The 25767-nt window shown below is 39.8% G+C and overlaps 2 protein-coding genes across 3 annotated transcripts in view; both read left to right on the forward strand.

The window, feature by feature from the left end:
• map3k1 (mitogen-activated protein kinase kinase kinase 1, E3 ubiquitin protein ligase) overlaps positions 1 to 12212 on the forward strand; it is a 128735-nt gene extending 116523 nt beyond the window's left edge. For both annotated transcript variants that reach the window (XM_043689029.1, XM_043689038.1), the window contains exons 15-20: positions 1364 to 1516; positions 5109 to 5271; positions 6096 to 6227; positions 6575 to 6717; positions 7711 to 7842; positions 8536 to 12212. In XM_043689029.1, the coding sequence (XP_043544964.1) occupies positions 1364 to 1516; positions 5109 to 5271; positions 6096 to 6227; positions 6575 to 6717; positions 7711 to 7842; positions 8536 to 8682 (870 nt within the window). In that variant the 3' untranslated portion in view covers positions 8683 to 12212. The remainder of the gene's footprint in view (positions 1 to 1363; positions 1517 to 5108; positions 5272 to 6095; positions 6228 to 6574; positions 6718 to 7710; positions 7843 to 8535) is intronic.
• An 8284-nt stretch (positions 12213 to 20496) lies between these two features.
• The window catches only part of setd9 (SET domain containing 9), a 26415-nt gene continuing 21144 nt past the window's right edge, over positions 20497 to 25767 (forward strand). Inside the window, exon 1 of the mRNA XM_043689064.1 lies at positions 20497 to 21158. Coding sequence (XP_043544999.1) covers positions 21073 to 21158 — 86 coding nt within the window. The 5' untranslated portion in view covers positions 20497 to 21072. The remainder of the gene's footprint in view (positions 21159 to 25767) is intronic.

Below are 25767 nucleotides of genomic sequence, written 5' to 3' on the forward strand. Positions count from 1 at the left end.
GGTACAATTGCAACATTTAAGAGGCATTTGGATGGGTATATGAATAGGAAGGGTTTGGAGGGATATGGGCCGGGTGCTGGCAGGGGGAACTAGATTGGGTTGGGATATCTGGTCGGCATGGATGGGTTGGACCGAAGGGTCTGTTTCCATGCTGTACATTTCTATGACTCTATGACTTCTCCTCTTGGGTTTTCCAACTGTCCTTTAGTCCCATCATTCATGGCTACAGGAGTAGCTGTTGTAGGCTCATGATCCATAATTATCTGTCTAAATACTTCTATCTATCTCCTTCAAAAACATTCAGTTAAATGTTTTTGAAGTTTCTAGAATGCAAAGTAAAATCTGTTACAGGTTAGTATTGGAGCACTTGCACTTTTTCCTTGTGTTCATACAACCATGTACCACTCTCCATATTTATTTTGCCTCAGTAAAGCTTTTGAAATTTATTTTTGTTCTTCAAAATAATTTGAAGAAAAACTAGATGGAATGTAGTAAAAAAATGAAGGTAATAATACAGCCCTACTTGATTCATGGTGGGAAACTGGATGCAACATGTTTGATGCTCATAGAGTCCAGCTGCGAGTAGAAATATCATGCCCAAGCCCAAATGTTTGGAAAATGTTGAGACTTGCATGTAAACAACTGAAAGAGTGTATTAATATATGCAAAAGATGATTCATTATTTGAATTTGTTGTATGTTTATTCATTTAAACTGAACTATTACTTTTGGGCATTTAAAGTATCACTCTTGTAGTAAGGCAAAACTGGCTTTTTCATAACTTAATGCTTCCTTGCCTTTTTTAAAGAAACCAGTGGCTAAATTGTGCAAACAAAATGAAATATATACTTGCCTCTAAACTGTAAACTCTATCTTATGTGTTATATATTCAACATTGAAAATACTTATCTACGGTAGTAAGAAGTAGTATTATACATACTTTTTATCTGACCTGCATACTCTGTGAAATAGATCTCTTTTTGGAGGACTCTATGGTGCAGTAGTAGTTACCTTTTGGGTCAGAAGATCCAAGTTCGAGTCGCACCTGCTCCAGTGATGTGTTCGAACAACATGTTTGAACAATTGATTGAAAATATATAAATTAAATCTGTATGTAGATTTCTGGCAAATCTTAAACTGTCATGTTACTTGACTTTACCATTGAATTGTTCTGTTATAAAAAATGTGACTAACAATTGTTCAAAACTTATTTTCTAATGGAAAATGTTGAATAATGCTTCCTTCCATGATGATCAAAATGATTGTAGACATTACAAAAGTTTCTGAAATGTGTAAAATTTGATTTGGAAATGGCATAAACTATATACTAAAGTGGCATATGTTTATAATGGTTTCACTTGCAGACACCGGAAACTCTACCTGGACATACCAAAGCAAAACTTGCTTACAGAGAGAGTGTAGAATGGTTCAAAGGTCAACAAATAGGCCTTGGGGCGTTTTCTTCATGTTATCAGGCACAAGATGTGGGAACAGGAACATTAATGGCCGTGAAACAGGTAACTTCCAGATGTTCTGGCTGTGCCTACATTTTTCTGGAAGGAGAACTTTACCTTAAAACAAGCTATATTCAAAATGAGGTCGGCAAAAGTGAGGACTGCAGATGCAGGAAACCAGAGATTAAATCAGGACTGCTGAAGGGCTTTTGCCTGAAACATCGATTTTCCTGCTCCTCAGATACTGCCTGACCTGCTGTGCTTTTCCAGCACCACTCAGATCTAAGCTATCTTCAAAATGAGCTAATTTTTAACTATTTTAAATGAAACATTTTATTCTTACCATATGCAATGTTAGGAACTTCAGTAATTTTCATATTTTTAATAGCATTTTAATTTCCATTTAATCAACTTAAATCACAATTTGCTATTCTCCATATGTATCTCAAGATATTCTAATGCTAATCTTTTTGTGAAATGATAGATTTGCTGTAGCATTGACTTGTTATTAGGAAAACATGGTATTTTATAATAAAAGTATATATGACGGGGCTCTTTTTTTTAACACACTCATCACCTCTCCGGAGTTTAGAAACAAGTTTCAAGTTATTCCATTGGTGAACACGAAGCTGTCACTTTCCAAAAGTCGCTGACACCTCTCGGAGATTCTGCTTCATTACCTCCAATCTTGTAATTCCTCAATCCAAATAGCTATCTACTGCTTCCTGTTCAAGATCCAGTAACATAGTTTGTCTAACAGATCTAGCATTTCAGCCTAATGAAGCTGATTTTGTCCAACATTGACTTTTTTTTTCCCTCTTCCTGCCTGCATTTCAGAGTCTCTAAGTCCACAGCTTTCAAACATTTACTGGCCCTAATCATTGTCTTTCGTATATGGATAGCCAGCTTGCCCATCCAACACTAGGCAAACATGATGGTCCTCTACTTTTACCTTGAACAGAGGTCCAATCAGTCACTATCCACTAGCTACTTCCTCAAGGCAGGCTGAACTGAAATTTGATAGACGTTTTCAATATCATGGTCAGTAGTTAAGTCGAAACTGTTTCCATTCAAATTGATTGAGAACTTGTGGGGGGGAAAAAAAACATTTTTGTTTCTCAGTGAGTAGTTAGGGTATGGATTGCACTGTATGGAAATGTGATGGAAGCAGGTTCAGTTAAAGCATTGCCAAACTTTTGCCTTTTCACTGTAACCTTGCCATTTAATACATTATCTTGGAAACAGACATCCAGTTAGGAAAATTAGCCTCCCAAACCATAACAATTCAGAGATTCTGACTGTTCTGTGATTCTGCAAACATGTTCTCAAACTAAGGATCTCTTTGATCCCATCACTTTCTCCAAATCAATGCTACCATTAGGGCTGCTGTTGATCTTGGCCTTAGTGATTTCTGCCTTTTTGTGGCATAGGTAGAACATTTTTTCTTGTTCCCATCCTATTCTGGTCCTTTTGCTTGGTTCTGTTTCTGGTACACTGATGACTATATAAGTGTTGTTACTACCTCCTCACCCCACACTAGAAAGTGTAGTTCTGATTCCAATTTCTTCCCCACCTCTCTGACTGTTCCCTTCTCCTCCTCCACTTCTCTATCTCAGTAGTTTCCCATTTCTGTAGCTAAGCTGTCATTCAGCATCCATGATAACATCAGAGATTCCCACAGCTAACTGATGTGCAGTTGCAATTCCCAGTTTCTGTTTCTGTCATATCTGACTACGCCATCTTCTGCACCAGTGCTTCTGAAATGTTCTCCTTCGATTTAATCTGGGATTTGCTTCTGCCATGTTTGACAGGGCTTTCCATTTCCTTCATCTTCCTTCATTTCCACCACCTCCAGCATGATGCCACCAGCAAACACATCTTTCACACTCTCCCTCCAGACTCCTCACATCTTCAGGAAATGTTCTGGAAATACTGTACTCCGTACTGTCCTTACTTGTTCTGGTCTTCCTATGATACCTTACAGTGAGAGTGCAGAAACTGCAAGACCTGTTCTGTTAATCTCATACTTTCCCATGTCTCCAAACGTTACTTCCAGGTAAATCTACAATTTACTGTACTGTCAATTCGTATGAAACTTATGATGCAATATTTGCATCTGTACTTGGGGAGGCAGAATATTGTTCCGCAAAACAGTCCCACAATCAGTCCGCAAGCATGACTTTGTGCAGTTGCCTATCTTCTTAATTTTCCACTTTACTCCACATTTTATTTTCTGTTCTCTGCCCCCTATGTTGTTTCAGGAAAGCTTGCTGCCAGCTCAAGTAGCAGCATCTGTTTTTTTTTTATTCCCCTTGGTACTTTGAAATCTTCTGCATGTGAAATTTCACATAATCACTGTCCTCATTTGTTCAGAGAGCAGCAGCTAGTCATGCTTCTCCTTTTCCCTTTTTGCAGCTCCATGAGAAGTCTTTGTTCTCCCACTACCAAAATTTTTTTATTTGCCTTGTAATAATGTTCCTTTTGTCCCTTTTTTTTTTAATGTCTCCTTCCTTTCTTTATCACAAAAGTTTCACTTTGTTTCCTACCTGTGTACACCTATCAAACGTGTTACACAAACTTATTTCAATTCTGATCAAAGAGCATCTACTTAATATTTTAACTGTTTATCCCTTTTTAGATGCTGCCTGACCTGCTTAGTGTTTCTAACAGTTTGATTAATCTTGGCATTTCCAGTATTTTGCTTTCTTATTCAGTTTGTTCTACTTGTGACTTACCAAGCTACTATTTTGAAGATTGCCTCGATGTCACTTGTATTCCTTTTGGAACAATATTCATATCTATTATGTAGAATTGTTTTGCTGGATCTTTCTGATGAGTACATGACCATGACTTTATTTGTTTTGAACAGACTGAAATATCTTGATACTCTTTATCTACCACCAATTTGTGTAGTTTTTTTTTTGGTTTCTGTATGTAGAGGTTTTGTGAGTGAATAGTGACAGTTTGCTCATTAGCCAAAACTTTTCCTTTTGCTCTTGAAGGAATTTCAGTATCTACACTTAAGTTCCCTTCTCTCCAAACCTCTGTTTCTCTTTGACATTGCATTCATTGAAGCAACTTTCTTCAGTGCTATTAGTTGAGTGCTCATTGGCGCTGATAATTGTGGTTGTACGACCAACCTCTCCAAATAAAGAATGCATTTCACAATAGGTCTTCCTTAATACAATGTAGAGAAAATATCTGATGAGATTTTTAAGACTTCCTTTAGATTTTGCTTGTTTCATTGGGTGCCAATACAGTAACTCAGATGTTGAGAGTGTGGTGCTAGAAGAGCAAAGCAGGTCAGGCAGCATGCGAGGAGCAGGAGAATCCACATTTCTAGCAAAAGCCTGCTTCATCGGGAAAGGGCTCTTGCCTGAAATGTCAATTCTTCTGCTCCTCAGATGCTACCTGAGCTGCTGTGCTTTTACAGCACCACATCCCCTCGACTCTGATCTCCTGCATCTGCAGTCCTCACTTTCTCCCAGTAACTCAGATGTGTCTGGTTGATCAAGTGTGTGCTTACATTCATATACTGCTTTTTATGCCAGCCATTGAAGCATTTTAAGTTGTCGTCATTGTTGTAATGTACGACTAAACAATTTAATTTTGTCACTTCAGGATTGGAAATTTATTTTTCTAACTTTGCAAACAGGTGACCTACGTCAGGAACACATCTACTGAGCAAGAAGAAGTGGTACAAACCTTGCGCGAGGAAATCCGGATGATGAGCCGCCTTAACCATCCAAATATAATTCGGATGTTAGGTGCTACCTGTGAGAAGAGTAACTACAATCTATTTGTTGAATGGATGGCGGGTAAGAACAACCGTTTTTTTTTTTTAAGTCATCATATTATCTGTAGTTTTATTTTCCTAGCTGGCAAGATTCTAACTGCTACCTTTGGAACATTGCTATTGTGCTTCCATTTGGAAAGAATCAAAGCAAAAAGTCCAGTTTTCTATGTCTGAATTGTTTGCAATTGTTTGTAATGTTGAATTTGTATTTTTGTTCCATAAATCCAGAATGCATTGTAAAACGGATCATGGTGTGTTGATCTGTGTTATCTGATTCCTGTTTAAGTTTTCAAAGGCAACAAAAATAAGTTTAAAGGCATAAGGCTTTAAAATAAAATCTGACCTGGGGTTGTCATTTTGTTGCTCATCTGATGACTCCTGCTGGAGTAATGTACTTGACAAACAACCAACAATGACATGCAGAATTTTTGTATGTAGTGAGCTTCTGTGATTGGAATGTAGTGTCTGAAAAGCTGTTGGAAACTCATTCAATTTACAAAATAGGTTAATATTCGGAAAAGGAAAATGTAATATTGTGCTAAGGGCACTGTAGGTGCCCTGAGGTGGACTGATTGGATGACTTTCAAAGAGGTGGACTGAATGGCCTCCCATCATTCTGTTTCTATAATCTTGAGTCCATTATTTTACTATGCTTCATGAATAAGTTACAAATATTTTTATATAACTTGGAAGGAATGTCTAGGTCTTTTAACGGCAGGAAATTCTGTAACTCCTGGTGGAATTTTCTGGATATTTTCACCTAGCTAGACTTAATGTAATACTTCAATTTTGCGATTAAACAAACGGAGATATGTTTCAGAATCTTATGTAACATTTTATTTTTAGGTGGATCTGTTTCCCATTTGTTGAACAAGTATGGCGCTTTCAAAGAACAAGTTATTATTAATTACAATGAGCAGCTGCTGCGTGGCCTAGCTTATCTCCATGAGAACCAAATTATCCACCGGGATATCAAAGGTAATAATGCCTTGGACATAGCTAAATACAATAGGCTAAAAGACAAATAGATGACTTGAGTGAAGGTCCTGCTGTGAGCAACCATGCTTTGTGGTACTGTCACAGTAGAGTAGGGCCATGATCTTTTTATTAACCTTTTGAAATAGAAGCCTTTAAAAGAGTACAAACCAATATCCAACAATATGCTTGCACTTTAAGAATACATGTCTCCCTGCAGTTGCCAAGGAATTGGGTCTGTTTGGAATGTGTATGTTGCATTCAAAGAAAATGTTTGGCGTTGTAACTAGGGAAACATATTTGCTCCCTTTCCTGGTTACTATACTAACTTTCAGTATTTGGTTTTGTAGGTGCCAATTTGCTAATAGACAGTACAGGACAACGACTGAGAATAGCAGATTTTGGAGCTGCAGCCAGGTTGGCATCTAAAGGGACAGGGGCAGGTGAATTTCAAGGGCAGCTGTTGGGCACTATTGCATTCATGGCACCTGAAGTAAGTTTACGTGTTGTAAACTTTTAATTGTACGTTATATTCATTGTAGTACTTTTTGCTGTTTATCGCCAGTCATAGGGCAGCACAGTGGCACAATGGTTAGCACTGCTGCCTCACAGCGCCAGAGACCCAGGTTCATGAATTGGCCATGCTAAATTGCCCGTAGTGTTAGGTAAGGGGTAAATGTAGGGGTATGGATGGGTTGCACTTCGGCGGGTCGGTGTGGACTTGTTGGGCCGAAGGGCCTGTTTCCACACTGTAAGTAATCTAAGTAATCTAATCTAATCTAATTCACATTAGTAATCTATCGAAACTGGATATTAGAATTTGACCTTGCATACAGGAACTGTTTAAATATAACAGTAACCTGTATCGATTTGGACAAAGCACAAGGCTTGCATCCAGCAACCTTTCTTGCACAAGTGGTAAATGCTTTCTCCCAAAATCATCCATTTTTACAGATTCCAAGATGACATTGCGGGACCCTTTGCATATTTTAAGTTTTGGAAAATTGTGGAATGTGTCTTTATTTGAAGGTCAAATTGTTTTTGATTTAGCAGATGGACATACCCTCCATATTTCATATATCTTTCTTTTCACCCTTGATCTATCCTGAATGTGCTTCTGCCTTATACCACTTGTTCCCTGGGCAGATTGTAATTTCTGAAAGAAAATGCCTGCAAATAATTTCTAATAGTTTGCAAAACCACCAAATACAAAAATAATTGAATTGGAATGGGAATTCCAGGTGTAAACATGTTCTGCAGTATCCCATACCATACATTGTAAGTGATTAGAATTTGTTTCAAGCATATAATTTGAGTTGAAGATTAGCAACTCATTCTTCCTTCATCAAGAATGCAGTGTTATGAATTCTTTGTGATAAAAGTTTTTCATGTTCAGCTTTCCTAATCCTTTTCTTTAGATGCTTATAGAAGTCCGCCCTGGTACAGCTAATCAAATTGCACATTGATTCTAATTATTTTTTTCCAGGTGCTACGAGGCCAACAATATGGCAGAAGCTGTGATGTGTGGAGTGTTGGTTGCGTTATTATAGAGATGGCCTGTGCCAAACCTCCTTGGAATGCAGAGAAGCATTCTAATCATCTTGCCCTAATATTTAAGGTTGGTAAATTTATGGAAAGTTTTCTAGGCATTTGGCATGGTGGTACAGTGGTTATCATTGCTGCCTACAGCACCAGGGACCTAGGTTTGATTCCAGCTTCTGGGGACTGTGTGGAGTTCCATGTTCTCTGGTTTCCTCCCACAGTCCAAAGATGTGTAGGTTAGGTTGATTGGCCAGGCAAAATTAGCCCATAGTGTCCAGGGATGTGATGACTAGATGGGTTAACCATTGTAAATGTGGCGTTACGGCTTTAGGGTGGGATGCTCTTCAAAGGGTTGGTGCAGACTTGTTGGGCCAAACATCCTCTGTCTGCACTGTAGGGATTTTATGAAATAATGAAAGATTTTATGCATTAGAGACTGTACGCATGTTGCAATAGTATGTTTTAAGTATGAAAATTGTTAATACATCAAGCTGTTGTTACATACCCACAATATGTGCTTCTCTCTGACAATTTACACTGTGTAAAACATTGTTGACAAGCTTTAAAAAATGCTGAAATTGAGAATTATGCTTTTCAAGATTCTTAAATCTTGCTGGCAATTATAGTTCAGTACTGATTTTGGTACATTAATATTAATACATTTGCAAAAGATGTTAAGGAAACTGACGATCCGTCAATTTCAAATTATTTTGAGTAATGCTACTGGCAACAATTTCTAAATATTGTATATGTCCTCAAAATTCAATAGATTGCCAGTGCAACAAGTGCCCCGACAATTCCAAACCATTTAACCCCTGCATTGCGTGACGTGGCTCTCCGCTGCCTGGAGCTTCAGCCCCAGGACAGACCCCCATCAAGAGAGCTTCTGAAACATCCAGTCTTCCGAACGTGGTAATGGATACAATTACAATAAAAGCTGTGCAAGGCAAAACTACTGAAACAAAGAAAATGCCCAGGTGTTGTCATGCAGTGCACTGTAGAGCCGTATAAATGGGAGAACTGGCCTAGGGTTTAAAATAAAAACAGCAAAGGCCAAAAGGAGCCTGTGTCTCAGTAAACGATTGTCAACATGTAGGCAAAATAGTACGAAAATGTCTTGTTCTTGCATGTAAAGGTTGTGCCTTCTTGATTTGTCACTAGTGCTCTGAAATACTCTTGGGTCTTCCAGTTACAAGGTATGGGGCAGTTTGAAAGGACGTTCTTCTGTCAGTGCACTTTTTCAGCAAATACTAGTGGCAGAGGGGCTCCTTTGAGTTTTTGCAGTTTTTAAACTGCCACTGGTTCCAGTCTAACGTAAAGTGTAAGGATATATTGAAAGCACCAGATTCTCTCTCTCTCTCCCCCCCCCCCGTCTTCTCATAATTCATATTTAAGAAATGATTCTGAAAAAGTGTTCTCTGGATTTAATACGGAGATGTTTTGGGGGTTCATGTTCCACTTTGGATACAGTTGGCAAAATGTGTGAAAATTGCGCTAGTTTTCCAAAGTTTCCACTCTGTTTATTTGTATAAGCAGCACAATTGGGCCAAGTTCTTCAGAAAAAAATGCATTTCAAAAAAAATCCTTGTGATATTCTGGAGTTTTATTAATACAGCTGAAAATGGGTTTATCAAAAAAATTCACAATCTTTGAGTAAATTGATTTTCAATCACTGAAAATGACTTTTAACAACTATACAAAACCAGTTTACATTTGGTATACTTAGGTGAGCTTTTTAGTAAATTAAATATTTCTAAGGTTTAAAACTTTATGAAGATACCCATGAGTGCCCTTGCACCAAAAGAGAGCTTCATTTTAAGGGCAAAAGTGAGCATAAAATGCAGAAACTTGCTGCAGTAATTAATTGAGCCAACATGGATGGTTAATTTTGCAGACCAGGCTGACTTCCAGCATTGTTTTATAAATTACCTCAAAAGGTTATGGAAACTCTATTTTCATTTAAGATTCCTTGATCTTTTGTGCTGGTTTAGTTGACTTTTTTTTTCTTGACTAATTGCACTGGGAAAACCAATGACGCGGAAGCTGTACTCTTTTAACATGTTCAATGGTCCACTTTAAGTACTTGATTATAAGATTTTTACTGTGGAAAACAGTGAAGTTAGAACATCATCCAAGTTGATTGGACAACTTACTACAAAGATGCCTGCTGTATTTTTGTCCACTTTCAAAGAACGGGTCATTTTAGTAGCTATTGTAATTGAAAGGAATTTTGTGTATCCACTTAATGGCTTAAATTGTTTTAATGTTCAGGGAAGGGTAAATTGCGAAACCTATTTTCAAAATGTATTTGTAAAACTTTTGCTATAATTCAGTTGTTCTGAGTTACAAAGTTAATGAATACTTTTTTAAAGTTTGAAATATGTACTATTTCTTTTAAAATGCTGAACAGATTACCTTTACATTTCCAGTATGACACCATTACTGTGCCTGTTACAAGACTTGTAGGGTAGTGCCTGCTGTTTAAATCTGTCCCTCAGTTCTGGTTTACTAACGTTGAGCAGCAACCATGCCAGAAAGCACCGGCTGTGGTTTCATTTGTGCTACTGTCTTTTGAAGCCTTCTATTCAATTTTAAAACACAAATATTTTTATTCAGTTGAATTTTACTTTTGTTTGCTGCTGTAAAATTCTGGAATCTTTGTGAGAAAGTCTTATTGTCTTTACCTTTTAACAAAACAAATAGAACAGCAAAAATGTTATATTCAAAGCTTCGTTTGCAGTTTTCCTTCAGCAAAAGGTTTAACTCACTTACCATATTTCCTAGAACACATTGTTTCATTTTTTGAGCAGTAACCTACAGTCACCAATTTGGATAGATGTGACTTAATAAATATTCTGAGAAACATTTACTTGAAATACAAGCATGTTTCAAAATTACATGCAAGACTGATAGATTTATTAGTGTTCACATCACCTCTGCCTCTTTAAATTGAGAGGGGAATTTAAGTTTAAATTAGACATTACTTTAATGACTATTCCTGAAATGTGAACTTTAGGTTAAACTCTCTTCCTGATTTATGGTATTAGAATGTAATATTTTCATGTTGAGACCAGTTTTTTTTGAAAGGACATGCATGTTGCTATATGTGATATACAACATTGGATTGAAGCAAATGAGCAAAAAAAATTTGCACCAACTAATATATATTTTTTAAGTGACAAGACAAATTGACTGACCTATTCATATGCCAAGTCTAGATTTCAGATTCATACTTGTTAATACTGAAGGAAAACAATATTTGCTTTGACTTTATTTGGTTAAATCTTAGTACTTTGTGTTTTGTGAATTGGTTAACTGTAAAAGCTTACATCCTTTTAGACATTTTAGTTTGGGAATTTTAACTCTTCCAGCAATAAATCTGCTTGTCTTTACAGGTTTTTAATATTTGTTATTTCCACTCTAACTGTGGCAAGTCTAGTAAATTAAAATGTCAAATTAATATACATGAAAATGGGGTTTCTGTCCCCATGTTCAGTTTTTTTGGAAAACTGTTATAATGTGAACCCTCAAATTAGGTGTTAATTTTTTTAAAGAATGTTTTAATATTGTATCACATTCCTCATTGGTTAAAAGGTGCTGTTATTGCTTGAAGAGTTAAAGATGTACAGAGATGTTTGTAGCGTACTTCATAGCAGTGACTCCTTAATTTATTGACAACGTGGAATCACATTTTGTGGTCCTTTTCATGTCAATAAGTTTTTTTTTTTGAACAAGTGTTTTTCCTTGAGCTTTAAATGATGCACTCTTGCCATTTATACTGGAAATGTTTTTGTCAAATTTCACTTTCTGACAAAAGCATTAAACTGATGAACCTTGGCTAATCAGTATTACTTTGTAGATCTCAGCATCTGCTTGTTTAATAAGCTGATGCTTTTTATTATCAAGTTGCATTTTAATTGGGGTTGTTTGCATTGCCCTCAGCTTGCTGATAATTGTGATGTATTTTGTGTAATTTTTTATTTTATGCATATGTGATGTAATATTCTTTGGATCAGAGCTGGACTGAAAATGTAATGTAATTATTTGTGCTGTTCTTATTATGTTATTTGGTACTTCTTAAATTGTAAATAACGTCTACTGCTGTTTTATTCCAGTTTCTACTACCTCAGGTGTCCTATAGTTTTCTTCTACCAAAGTACACTTTTCACAATGAAACTATATTTGCTATGTGACTGTAATTTCTAAAACTTCCAGGGCTTAAGGGCTAACTTCTATTAGCACCTTACTGTGCAAGCAATGTTTTTTTAAGAAAAAGAAAATCTCTGGGGTTAAAAGATTGGTTAATTGTATCCTTTGTAATTTTAAATATATCAAATATTTTAATTATTGAAATTTTTACCCCATTTTGAAACATTTTATAGGATAATTTGGACCTATTTCGGTGTTTTTGTCTTTCTAGTAAATAAAAGGTTTTTTGGAACAATTTATGATTGTCGTTTTTCCTTTCACACAGTGATCTAGTATGTTCAGTATATGAAAACTAACATCCAGAATAAATGGCATAAACAATGAAACTTATACATTGTTATGTTAGCCCTAATAGTTGATATATAAATTAAATTGATTTTTGATGTTTTGATGCTTGAAAGTTTGATGTCATTAACTGAAGATATGGGGACATTCTTAAGATGTATTAGTTCCAAAAATGCATTAAAACAGATCAAATGAAGGTAATTACTTCTCAGAAGTGATACTTCGCTCAATGTCTTTTCTTTAAAAACTAATCACACTGACTCTTGGCAGATACACTGAAGTGAATCAGAGTTGAAATCTGAGCAAAAAGTGTTTTTTCTGAAAATAAGCACATCAATAAATCTAATCCTAAATCATCTTGATATCGCTAATTGTACTAGCTATTGTTTTATACAGTATGCCTCTCTTTCTTGGATGTTACTATAGGTTGTCATCCATTAATAATGTTGTACATATAATTGTTTTTCAGTCATACATCATGAAAACAGACCCTTTGAACCAACGAGTCCATACTGACAGTCATCCCTAACTAAACTAGCCCCACTTGCCCATGTTTGGCCCACCTCCCTCCAAATGTTTCCTATTCATGTACTAATCCAAATGTCTTTTAAATGTTGTAACTGTACTTGCATCCACCGCTTCCACTGGAGGTTTATTCCACACATGGTCCATTCTGTGTATATATTTTTTTTAAAAGTCCCTCTTCTTTTTAAAAATCTTTCCTCTCTCACCTTTAAAACAATGCCCTCTAGTGTTGAAATTCCCTACCCTAGGGAAAAGACACCTACCAATCATCTATACCCCTTATGATTTTATAAACTTCTGTAAGGTCACTGCTCAAATTAATTCACTCCAGTGAAAGAAATCCTGGACTATCCAGCCTCTGCTTATAACTCAACTTCTCTAACCTCCTGGTAAATCTCTTCTGAACACTTTCCATCTTAATATCATTCCTAAAACGGTGACCAGAACTGAAAACAGTATTCCAGAAGAGGCCTCAAAGTCCTGTACAACCTCAACATGATGTCTATACTCAAAGGTCTGAGCAATGAAGTCAAGCATGCTTACATGCCGCCTTAACTATCCTGTCTATATGTGAATTATTAACCTAAACCCCTAGGTGTCTCTGTTCAACAACACTACCAAGACCCTATTTTAATTGTATAAGTCCTATCATTGTTTCACCAAACACAATACCTCACATTTATCCAAATTAAACTCAATCTGGAGGCCATTGATCAAGATCTTTGTAATCTTCAATAACCTTCGCTGTCAACTATACCGCCAATTTTGGTGTCAGCCATGAAGTTACTAGCCATGCCTTCTATGTTCTCATCTAAATAATTTATATAATTGACAGACAAAAGTGGACCCAACACCAATCCCTGCAGTAAAAGGCCTCCATTCTGAAAAACAACCTTTGACCATCACTGCTGTTAAGTCAATCTTGTGATCTAACTTTACTAATTAGTCTACTATTCGGAACCTTGTCAAAGACTTTACTAAAGTACAAGTAAATGAAGACTACCACTCTGTTCTCATCAATAACCTTTATTTTCTCAAGAAAAATTAATCAAGTTTGAGACACCTTTTCCCATGCACAAAACCATGCTGACTATCCCTAATCATCTCATTGTCTCTCCAAATGCATGTAAATCCTATTTTTCAAATATCGCTTCCAACAGCTTGCTCATCACCAAAGTCAGACTCTCAAGTCTATAATTCCCAGGCTGCTTCTTACGTTCCTTTTTAAACAAAGACACATGGCTGCACTCAATCATTCAGCACCTTGCCTGTCGTTATAGATGATATGAATATTTCTGCAAGGGGCCCCACAATTTCTTCCCTAACTTCTCTCTACTTCCTGGGATATGCTAGATGCAGCCCTGGGGATTTATCTATCTTTTATATTTTCTAAGACATTCGGTATTTCCTCTTCTGTAATGTGAACTGTTTTCAAAACATCAATATTTATTTTCCTACATTATCTAGATTCCATTTCTTTCTGAACAGTAAAAACTGGTACAAAATATTTATTGTATATCTCCCCTATATCATGAGGTTCAACACATGGTGACCTCTTCGATCTTTAAGGGGCCCTACTTCCTGTATAGTTGCACGCTTGCTCTTAATGTATTTGTAAAATCTCTTTGGATTATCCTTACAAAAAACTGCACGCTGTTTTTTATTTTTGACTATAAAAGAATCAAAAATTAATCAAAGTAAAAATCTTACACTGCAGGGATGTAATAACTAAGAAATCTGGAAGTAAGCCTACAATCTCGAGCAGATGTAAGATCCATGCTACTCTCCATCCACGTTTGACTCTGATCTCCAGCATTTGCAGTCCTCACTTTTTCCTAATTGCTTATTATAACCACCTTGAAGTTCTCCTCCTCCTTCTACAAGGATCTCAGTGAGTCTTGCACTGCACATCTCAGGTTGACTCCTCTGCTCTCGAGCTCTTCAGCCACATCTGAAGCAGACCTGCTACCACAGCTACATCTCCTTCCTCAGCACCTGCCTACCGAACTGACTCCAAACTACATTCAGATCATTACAATTTTGACCTGGCCAGGACAACCACTATGTACAGAAAATCCAGAGTGTCTAGAAACAGTTCTCCCTCTGGATCCTCCACTTCACGCTCACAGCCATACGCTGCCACCTACTGTCCCTGCAGTCAGCCCTGCCACAGCTCAGGATCACACTGTCCCACACCTGCAAAGGACCTCTGCTATCCTTGATCCTGAGAAGGATGCATACACTCATCAAATGCTTTTTCTCCAGCATTTTGGACATCAAGGAAGATAAGTACACCAAACTTACATGTACTTACCTCCAAGCCCAGGATTCCTCTATCATTTCGGAACCTTCTCCCGGCTTCTGCTAGCGCTCGAATGCCGTTAGCCACGTGGCTGTTCCAGCCACCACCACTACAGCAAACAATGCTGTCACTTCTGCCCCTGCCAGACCACAGCTACCACTGACAATACCGCCTCCACGATCGCTGTCAAGACAACCGCCTCCACAACCACTGCTGAAACCACCGCATGCGCTACCCAGCACATCATTTCCACTCTCTCTGACTAACACGCAGCCATCGCCAAAGACATCATGAACATCACATGGAATGTCACTTCCACTCCTTCAGATGTCACTGAATGCACCGCCTCTGCCCCGACCCCCACTGTGGGCGTCACTTCCATTGGTGACATCACCCACAATACCATAATCACACTCACTCCAGAGACTGTCTCTGTCTCTGCCCCCACTCCCAACTCCAGCCCCACAAGCTCCCCGCCCTGCTGTATTTTTACCATCCCCTACCCCCAGACCTCCCCCCTCGCTGAGGATGAACAATCAGTCCTCAGTAAAGGCCTCACCTTCATCCCACTTCGCTTCCGGATTAATGAATTCAACATGCATTGCAACATTGCACTTTTCTTCCGCCACCTCAGTGCTTGCTTTTTCCATCAGGACTCCCACCCATCCTCCAAGGACCCTTTCTCCTGCCTCCAACATACTCCATCCACTTGGACACCGTGATGGACTGTTATCTGCCCTCAATCCCTTCACGGTGACATTGGCTGCCTCAACCTGTCCACCCCTCTCACCCAGTCCAATGTCTCACTGTCACAATGCACAGTTCTCCATAACCTTCACTCCAACCCAATCTCACCATCAAACCAGCAGACAGGGTGCTGGGGAGGGTTGGTGCGCAGTGGTAGTTTGGCGCATCAACCTCTAAATCGCTGAAGCCAGGTGCCAACTCATGGATACCTCCTCCTACTGCCCCCTTGACCACGTCCTCCCTTCCCATCACCAAACTACCATTTCTTAGACCATCCACAACAACATCACCTTGGGGGATCTCCAACAAACAGCCTCCAACTTCATAGTCTGGGAACCCTGCACTACCCTGTTCTACCTCTTACCAAAATCCACAACCCTGACTGCCCCATTCGAGCCATCGTCTCAGCCTGTTCCTGTCCTCCCATTCCTGATTAAGAGCTTATTCTTGAAGCATTGACTCTCCTGCTCTTCTGATGCAGCTCGACTGACCGTGCTTTTCCAGCTTTTTGACTCGGATCTCTAGCATCTGCAGTCCTCATTTTCTCCTCATTTATTGGTCAGAGTATTGAGTACAGGAGTTAGGAGGTCATGCTGCAGGACATTGGTCAGCCCACTTTTTGGATATTGTGTGCAATTCTGGTCTCCCTCCTCTCGGAAGGATGTTATGAAACTTGAAAGAGTTTGGAAAAGACTTAAAAGATGTTGCCAGCGTTGGAGGGCTTGAGCTATAGGAAGAGGTTGAATATGCTGAGGCTATTTTCCCTGGAGTGTCAGAGGCTGAGGGGTGACCTTATAGAGGTTTGTAAAATCATGAGGGGCATGGATAGGGCTAGCACACCATGTCTTTTCCCTTGATTTACGGAGTCCAGAACTAGAGGGCATAGGTTTAGGTTGAGAGGGGAGAGATTTAGAAGGAACCTAAGGGGCAACATTTTCATGCAGAGTATGGTGTGTGCATAGAATGAACTGTATGAAAGCATGGGTACATGAATAGGGGCAGTTTGGAGGGAGATGGGCCAAGTGCTAGCACATGGGACTAGATTAATTTGGGATATCTAGTCAGAATGGACGAGTTAGACAGAAGGATCTCTTTCTGTGCTGTACATCTCTACACCTCTATCTAGAAGGCCATCCAGGTTTGAGGCACAGCTGGACTTCAACAATTTGCCCATGTTCATTTCTAAAATTATCAGTGGGGGGAGCATTTTGCAAACAGTGATCATAACTCAGTTAGATTTAAGATTGTAATGGAAAAGGACATGGATTGATCTTGAGATCAAAGTTCAAAAGGTTGGGAGGGGGTGGTGAAGGCTAATTGAAGAAGATCAGGTATGATTTGGCCAGCGTGAAGTGGGAACAGATATTTTCATGTAAACCTGTGACAGTAGTAGAACACATTCAAGAAGGAAATTGTGCCAATGTGTACTAACAAAGATGAGAGGGACCACCAAATGCAACAAACTCTGGATATCAAGGGATCTACAGGATTAGATTAAGAGGAAGAGATAGGCTTATGGAAGATATTGGGGTTTCAAAATGGTAGAAGCCCTAGAGGAGTACAGAATGTGCAAGAGGAAATTTGGAGATCAACAATGGGGGTATAAAAGAATGAAGACAGGTAAAACAAAGGAAAATTCGAAGTTACTTTACAAATTCATTGAGGATAAAGGATAATTATGGAGAACATAGGGTCCATTAAGGACCACTGTGGTAATTAGTGTGTGGAGTCAGAGGACGTAAATAGGGTTTGAAGTGAATACTTTGAGTTAGTTTTCACTAGTGAGACGATTGGGTGGGACATAATCGAATTAGCGAAGGTTCTGAGTGGTCTGGCAGACATAAAATTAGATAAATCTCCAAGGCTAGGTGAAGTGCATCGTTGGCTGTTGAGTGAGTCAAGGGAGGAAATAGCAGGACCATGGCATTAATGTGCAATTTTTCTCTGGCCACAAGAGGTGCCTGAGGACTAGAGGACAGCTAATGTGGTCCCAATATTCTGGAAGAGATCAACCAGCAAACTATAGGCCAGTGACAGACCTCAGTGGTGGGGAAACTATTGCAAGCATGGTGGCTCAGTGGTTAGCACTGCTGCCTCACAGCGCCAGGGGACCGAGGTTCAATTCCTGCCTCAGGTAACTGTCTGTGTGGAGTTTGCATATTCTCCCCGTGTCTGCGTGGGTTTCCTCCGAGTGCTCCGGTTTCCTCCCACAGTTCAAAGATGTGCAGGTTAGGTGAATTGGCCATGCTAAATTGCCTGGAGTGTTATGTGCATTAGTCAGGGGTAAATGTAGGAGAATGGGTCTGGGTGGGTTGCTCTTTGGAGGGTCAGTGTGGACTTGTTGGGCTGAAGGGGCCTGTTTCCACAGTGTAGGGAATCTAACCTAATCTAATCAATTCTGAGGGACAGAATTAATGTGCACCTGGAGACGCAAGGATTAATCAAGAACAGTCAGCATGGTTGTAAAGGGAAGGTCACAACTGACTGATTTAATTGATCACATCTTTGAAAAGTTTAAGCAGGTAGATAAAGACAGTGCTTTCAATGTAGTCTAATTAGACTTCAGCAAGGCTTTTGATATGGTCACAGGTGGAAAACTGATATTAAAGATAAGAGTGTGGAATCGAAGGAAATTTGGCAAATTACATCCAAGTTGAATAGTTGAGAGATGTTTTGGAACTGGACGTCTGTGTGTGGTATGTTATGAAGATGTGGGTATACTGTACCTTTAAGAGTTAAAAGCTGGTAGAGTTATCTGACAGCACCAAGTGTTCTCAATAAGGTAACAATGTAACACTTGGTCAAAAGCTAAATTAGCTATTTGCCTGGAAATGACAAAACAGATTCAAATAAGGCCAATCAGTTTAAATTATACCCTGAAAAATACCAAATTTCCAATTAATTTTGAATTGGGTATATTGGTAATCTTCAAAGTCCATGGCACAATCCAATGCTGGGAGTATGAGATCAGGGAAAATTGAACAGTTGGGAGGAGAACTGCCCAGCTACCAGCATGTAAAAAGTCTGCCTGAAAAATAGCTCTCTCAAACGCTACCTTTATTGATCAGTAACCTGTGAAGCCGACTCCCAAAAAGAGGGAAAGAAGACAGGAATTCAGTGAAAACTGAAAGTTGCCTGATTTTGAGAGAAGGAGAAAGGGCTACAGATGCTGGAGATCCGAGCTGAAAATTTGTTGCTGGAAAAGCGCAGCAAGTCAGGCAACATCCAAGGAACAGGAGAATCGACGTTTCGGGCATAAGCCCTTCTTCAGGAATGAGGAAAGTGTGTCCAGCAGGCTAAGATAAAAGGTAGGGAGGAGGGACTTGGGGGAGGGGCTTTAGAAATGCGATGGGAGGGGGAGTTAAAGTGTTTGGCTACGGGGTGGTTGGGTTGGTTGGTTCGGGTGTCCCAGAGGTGTTCTCTGAACTGTTCCGCAAGTAGGCGGCCTGTCTCCCCAATATAGAGGAGGCCACATCGGGTGCAGCGCGGATGCAATAGATGATGTGTGGAGGTGCAGGTGAATTTGTGGCGGATATGGAAGTGTCCCTTGGGGCCTTGGAGGGAAGTAAGGGGGGAGGTGTGGGTGCAAGTTTTGCATTTCTTGCGGTTGCAGGGGAAGCGTTGTTTTGTAAATCTTAATTAGGAATTTTATTGGACCAGTATTATAGATGGGAAGGTAAAAGATAAGTTAGAGGAAGGAATTGTAAATAGATGTTAGTTAATTATTCTCTGTTATACTTTAAGAAATAAAGTTGTTAATTTTTAAGTAGTTCTTGGCCTATCAATGTTTCACATTGCTGCATGGGATAAATCTTTTCTGTGTTGCTGGTTCTAAATTAAGCAGGAGAGTTTACCCATTGTCTTAACAGGCATGTATGAATGATCTGTAAGTTCACAGATGACATAAAAATTGGTGGTATGGGAAGTACTGAGGAGGATAATGTGAGATAAAAGGAGGATATAGATGGGCTGATCGGTGGCAAATGGAATTCAATTCAGATAGGTACAAGGTGATGCACCTGGGCATGACAAACGAGGCAAAAGAATATATGAAGAATGGTAGGAACCTGGGTTAAACAGACCTTAGTGTGCATGTCCACTGGTGTCTCAAGATTGTGGGATAGGTAGATGAACGGTTAAGAAGGCATATGGAGTACTTGCCTTTGTTAGTCAAGGCATAGCGTTAAAGAGCAGGGAGGTCATGCTGGAGCTATAATAAAAGGTTGCTTATGTCACAGTTTACATGTTGTGTAATTTTCTGGAATCCACAATATAGGGAGGAATGTGATTGCACTGGAGAGGGTACAGAGGAGATTTACCAGGATTTTGCTAGGTTGGAGAGTTTTAGTTACGAAAAGAAATTTATGAAGAGAAAGCTCAGCAGGTCTGGCAGTATCTGTGCAGCAAAATCAGGTCTGGTGACCCTGAAAGGGTTTTGTTTCTGATTTACAGCATCTGCAGTTCTTTTGGTTTTTATTGAATCAACTGGTGGCGTTTTCCTTGGAATATGGGGTTAATGGAGGGATGCGCAACATGATTGATATGTATAAAATTGAGGGACAAAGGGTAGACAGGAAGAAACTTTTCCCCTTTGCTGGAGGGATTGATGATGTGATGGGGTGGGGCGGGCGAGCTCGATTTATGGTAAGGGACAGGAGATTTAGGGGAGATGTGAGGGTAAAAAATGTTTTTTTACCATAAAGTGGTGGGAATCTGAAACTTTTTGTGAGGGTGATAGCTTCATAACATTTACGAAGTATTTAAATGTCCACTTGTGATGCAAAGGTATAGAATGCTATACTCCAAATGCTGCAAAGTGGAATTAGAATAGTTAGGGGCTTGTATTTGAGCAGCACAGACGTGATAGGCCAGAGAGCCTTTTTCTGTGCTGTAGATTTCAGAGAACGGAGGGGGAGGGGATTGGAAGAGAGTCCAGGCCTGGGAGAAGCAAAGACCGTGAGAGCTGGGCAATGAGAGCGAAGAGACAGTGATGGAATAAGAGCTGCGTGTGCTTTGAGGGTGGGAGGGAGGTCTCAGGAGACACACACTGATAGAGGAATGGCTTGGGAGGGGTGAGAGACAGACAACAAGGACAGAGGGGGAGGAGAGAGATACAGAGACAGCACGGGAGAGAGAGGGAGTGAGAGCAGAGACAGAGTGAAGGAGAAAGGGAACGAGCGAGTGGGACTTGTCCCCGTCCCGGGGCCGGCAGCGGGCCCTCGGTATCGGCCCGCGGCGATGTTGCAGAAACTGGTGTCTCGCTGGAATCGCTATAAGTACCGCCTGGTGCCTTGGATCGCCCTGAACCTGTGGAAAAACCAGAGGTAATACCGAGTGATCAACCTATCAATTCATAATTGAGAAGAATATTAAATACTGCCTGATTAAAACTAACATCTACACATCGCCATTGTAATAAGGCAACGCGACACTAAAATCCAGGAAATAGATAAACTACCCAATAAATACAGCCAGTCTAAAACACAAACAGCAAGATATGAAGTGCATTAAATATAACACCGTATGGTAACATTAAATATTGAAAAATGCACCAACTAATTAGATAAATATTAAACTAAATTATAATAAATATTTGAACAGTGTAAAAATGGCATTATGTTCAGATCCTGTGGACTGACTCCACATGAAGTGAATCTCAATAACAGGTCAAACCTGGTTAGAATAAAACTGGCAAGCAGCTTAACAGTGTAGCATTTGGTTTCCACACTTGAAACTCAAAGACTTTGTGTCATTTTTACACCTACATTTTTTAAAATTATGTAACTGAAGAAGAAACAGCCAGGTTTTTGCCAACTGTCATATTTTGAAAATCCCAATTTAATGTTTTTTGAAATTAATTCACGAGCTGAGAGCATCACTGACTGGGCCAGCATTAATTGCCCATCTCTAATTGCTCAGAGGGTATTTAAAAGTTAATTATATTGTGGTGGGTCAGGAGTCACATGTAGACCAGACCAGTTAAGGATGGCAGTTTCCTTCACTAAAGGCATTAGGGAATCAAATGGGGTTTTCCAACAAAAACCAATGGTTTCGTGGTCATCATTAAACTCATTCTTAATTCCAGATTTTTATTGAATTCAAATTCCTACATCCCTCTATGACTCTACCTGCCATTCCAGGATTTGAACCTGGATCCCTGGAATACTACCTGGATCCCTGGAATACTACCTGGATCAGCGGAATACTACCTGGATCAGCAGTCCAGCAATAAAATCATGAGGCCATTGTCTCCCCTCACTGTGGTTATGAGCATTTTAATTTTTACACTTGAAGAGTTGGACAGACTTTGTAGCTACATATCTGTTAATGCTGGTATTCCAATGAAACAAAATAATTCCAAAATGGCATTTAGCACAGTTAAGTGAGAGACTATGGCCTTTTAAAATGTTGATTGTCTTTGTTTGTAGAGGTGAGATAACGTACTTTCAATGAATAACGATGAACTGAATAGAATTATCAGATGATTGATACACAACTTGGTGGAGTTTTGGATAATGAGAAAGGTTGTCAGAGGATACGTACAGCAGGATGTCGATCAGTTGGAAAGTTGGACAGAGAAATGGCAGATGGAGTTTAATCCAGACAAGTGTGAGGTGATGTGTTTTGGGAGGTCAAATGCAAGAGGAAAGTACATGATAAAGGAAGGACCATTCGGAACATTAATATACAGAGGATCTTGGGATGCAAATCCATATATCCGTGCAAGTGGCAAGACAAATAGAAAAGTAGGCATATGGCATGTTCACCTTCGGTCAGGGCATTGAGTCTAAAAGATGGCAAGCCATGTTGCAGCTGTATAAAACTTTAGGCCACTTTTAGAATATTGTGTACAGTTCTGGCCACCACACTATAAAACTGTAAGGTATAGAAGCAGAATTAAGCTATTCAGCCCATTGAGTCTGCTCCACCATTCAATTATGGCTGATATGTTTCTCAACTCCATTTTCTTAGCTTCTCCCCATAACCCTTGATCCCCTTACCAATTAAAAACCTGTCTATCTCTGTTTTAAATACATACAATGACATGGTCTCTACAGCTCTTGATTACAATGAGTTCCACAGGTTAATCAACCTCTGAAGAAATTCCTCCTCATCTCAGTTCTAAAGAACTTTGTCCTGAGATTGTATCCTCTGGTCCTCGTCCCTAATACTAGTAAAAACATCATCTACATGTGGACTCTATCCAGGCCTCGCAGTATTCTGTACGTTTCATCGAGGTCCCCCTCATCTTTCTAAGCTCCATTAAGTACAGTTCCAGAGTCTTACCCTCCTCATATGTGACCAACCCTTCATTCCTAGGGTCATTCTTGAAAGCCTCCCCTGGACCATCTCCAAGGCCAGCACATCCTTCCTTAGGTACAGGACTCAAAACTGTTCACAATACAGCCTCAGCAGTACAACCTCACTCTTGTAGTCTAGCCCTCTTGAAATTAATGCAAACGTTACATTTGCCTTCCTAACTGCCAACTGAACCTGCATGTTAATCCTGAACAACTGCGTTCCTTTATGGTCCAGATTTCTGAAGTCTTTCCCTACTTAGAAAATTGTCTACATCTCTATTCTTCCTCCCAGAGTGATAACCTCACACTTTCATTTCTTGTATTCCATCTGCCACTCCTTTGCCCACCCTCCTAGCCAGCCCAAGTCCTTCAACAGTCTCCCCACTTCCTCAACACTATCTGTCCCTTCACCTATCTTTGTATCATCTGCAAACATCACAACGATGTTTCAGTTCCTTCATCCAGATTGTAAATATTTAACGTGAATGGTACTGGTCCCAACACTGATCCCGGAGGAACCCCACTAGTCACCAGCTGCCATCCTGAAAAACACCACTTTATCCCCATTGTCTACCTTCTGCCAGTCAGCCAATCCTCTATTCATGCCAATATCATGCTCCTAATTTTCTATATTGGAATTTAGTAGCCTTTTGTGTGGAACTTTGTCACAGGCCTTCTGGAAATCTAAATAGATCATGTCCACTTGCTCCCCTTTGTCGAATTTGCTCATTACATCCTCAAAAAATTCTGACAGATTTGTTAGGCATGACCTCCCCTTGTTGAAGCCATGCTGACTCTGCCCTATTTTACTGTGCATTTCCAAGTACCGTGCAATCTTGTTCTTATTAATGAACTCTAAAATCTTACCAACAACTGAGGTCAGGCTAACCAGCCTATTGTTTCCTGTCACCTGCCCCTCTCTCTTCTTAAACAGGAGTTTTACATTAGCAATTTTCCAGTTCTCTGGGACCCTCCCTGACTCAGTGATTCCTGACAGATCACCATCAGTGCATCTACATTCTCCTCAGCTATCTCCTTCAGAACTCTGGGGTGTGGTCCAGATGATTTATCCACCTTCAAACCTTTCAGCTTCCCCAGTACCTTCTCCTCAGTGATGGTCACTACATTCACTTCTGCCCCCCTGACTGTCTTGAAGTTCTGGTAAGCTGCCAGTGTCTTTCACTGTGAAAACTGATGGAAAATACTAATTCAGATCCTTCACCGTTTCTTTGTTCCCCATTATTACTACTCCAGCCTTATTTTCCAGTGGGCCAAATGTGTACCCCTAGCTCTTTCTTATCTTTTACACATCTAAAATAAACTCTTGGAATCTTCTTTTATATTACGAGCTAGCTTACTCTCCTATTTCATCTTCTCCCCAACGTATTGCTTTTTTAGTTAGCCTGCTATTTTTAAAGGCTTTGCAATCCTCTGTCTTCCCACTAATCTTCGTTGTACTGCATGCTTTTCTTTTGCTTTTCTGCTGTCCCTGACTTCTCTTGTCAGCCATGGCTGCCTCATCCTCCCCTTACTATATGTCCTCTTCCTTGGGATGAATTTCTGCTGTGTCTCCTGAAATGTGTCCAGAAACCCCTGTTATTGCTGCTCCACCATCTTCCCTGCTAGGCTCCCCTCCCAATCAACTCTGGCCAGCTCCTCCCTCATGTCTTTGTAGATACCTTTACTCATTTGTAATGCCGTGAGATCTGGTCCAGTCTTCTCCTTCTCAAACTGCAGGATGAATTCTCCCTAATCAGGTCCAACTCGTTACACATCACCAAACCCAGAAATACCTGTTCCTTAGTGGGCTCTACCACCAGCTGCTCCAAAAAAAGCATCTCATGGACATCCACAAGTCCGTTTGTTTGAGATCCTCTACGAACCTGATTTTCCCAATCCACCTGCCAATTGAAGTCCCCCATGATTATTGTACTGCCTTTCTTACGTGCCTTTTCTATCCCCTGATTTTCTTCCCCACGTCATGACTCCTACTGAGAGACCTGTACACAGCTCACATCTGGATTTTTTTTCCCTTTGCAGTTCCTCGACTCTACCCACACAGATTCTACACTTCTGACTCTATATCACTCCTTGCTACTGATTTAATTTCATTTTTTTTACTAACAAAGCAACCACGTTTCCTGTGCCCATCTGCCTGTCCTTTCAGTAGAATGTGTTTCCTTGGATATTTAGGCCCAGCTCTGACCTCCTCTCAGCCATGCCTCCGTGACATCCACAACATTGTACCTGCTAATTTCAAATGGTGCTACAAGCTCATTTACTTGGTTTCATTTACTGTGTGCATTTATAGAGTCATAGAGATGTACAGTATGGAAACAGACCCTTCGGTCCAACCCGTACATGCCGACCAGATAACCCAAACTAATCTAGTCTCACCTGCCAGCACCCGACCCCTATCCCTCCTAACGTTTCCTATTCATATACCCATCCAGATGCCTTTTAAATGTTGCAATTGTACCAACCTCCACCACTTCCTCTGGCAGCTCATTCCATACACGTACCACCCTCTGCATGAAAAAGTTGTCCCTTAGGTCCCTTTTATATCTTTCCCCTCTCACCCTAAACCTGTGTCCTCTAGTTTTGGACTCCCCCACCGCAGGGAAAAGACTTT

This window comes from Chiloscyllium plagiosum, chromosome 1, assembly GCF_004010195.1.
Source record: "Chiloscyllium plagiosum isolate BGI_BamShark_2017 chromosome 1, ASM401019v2, whole genome shotgun sequence".
Lineage (NCBI taxonomy): Eukaryota > Metazoa > Chordata > Chondrichthyes > Orectolobiformes > Hemiscylliidae > Chiloscyllium > Chiloscyllium plagiosum.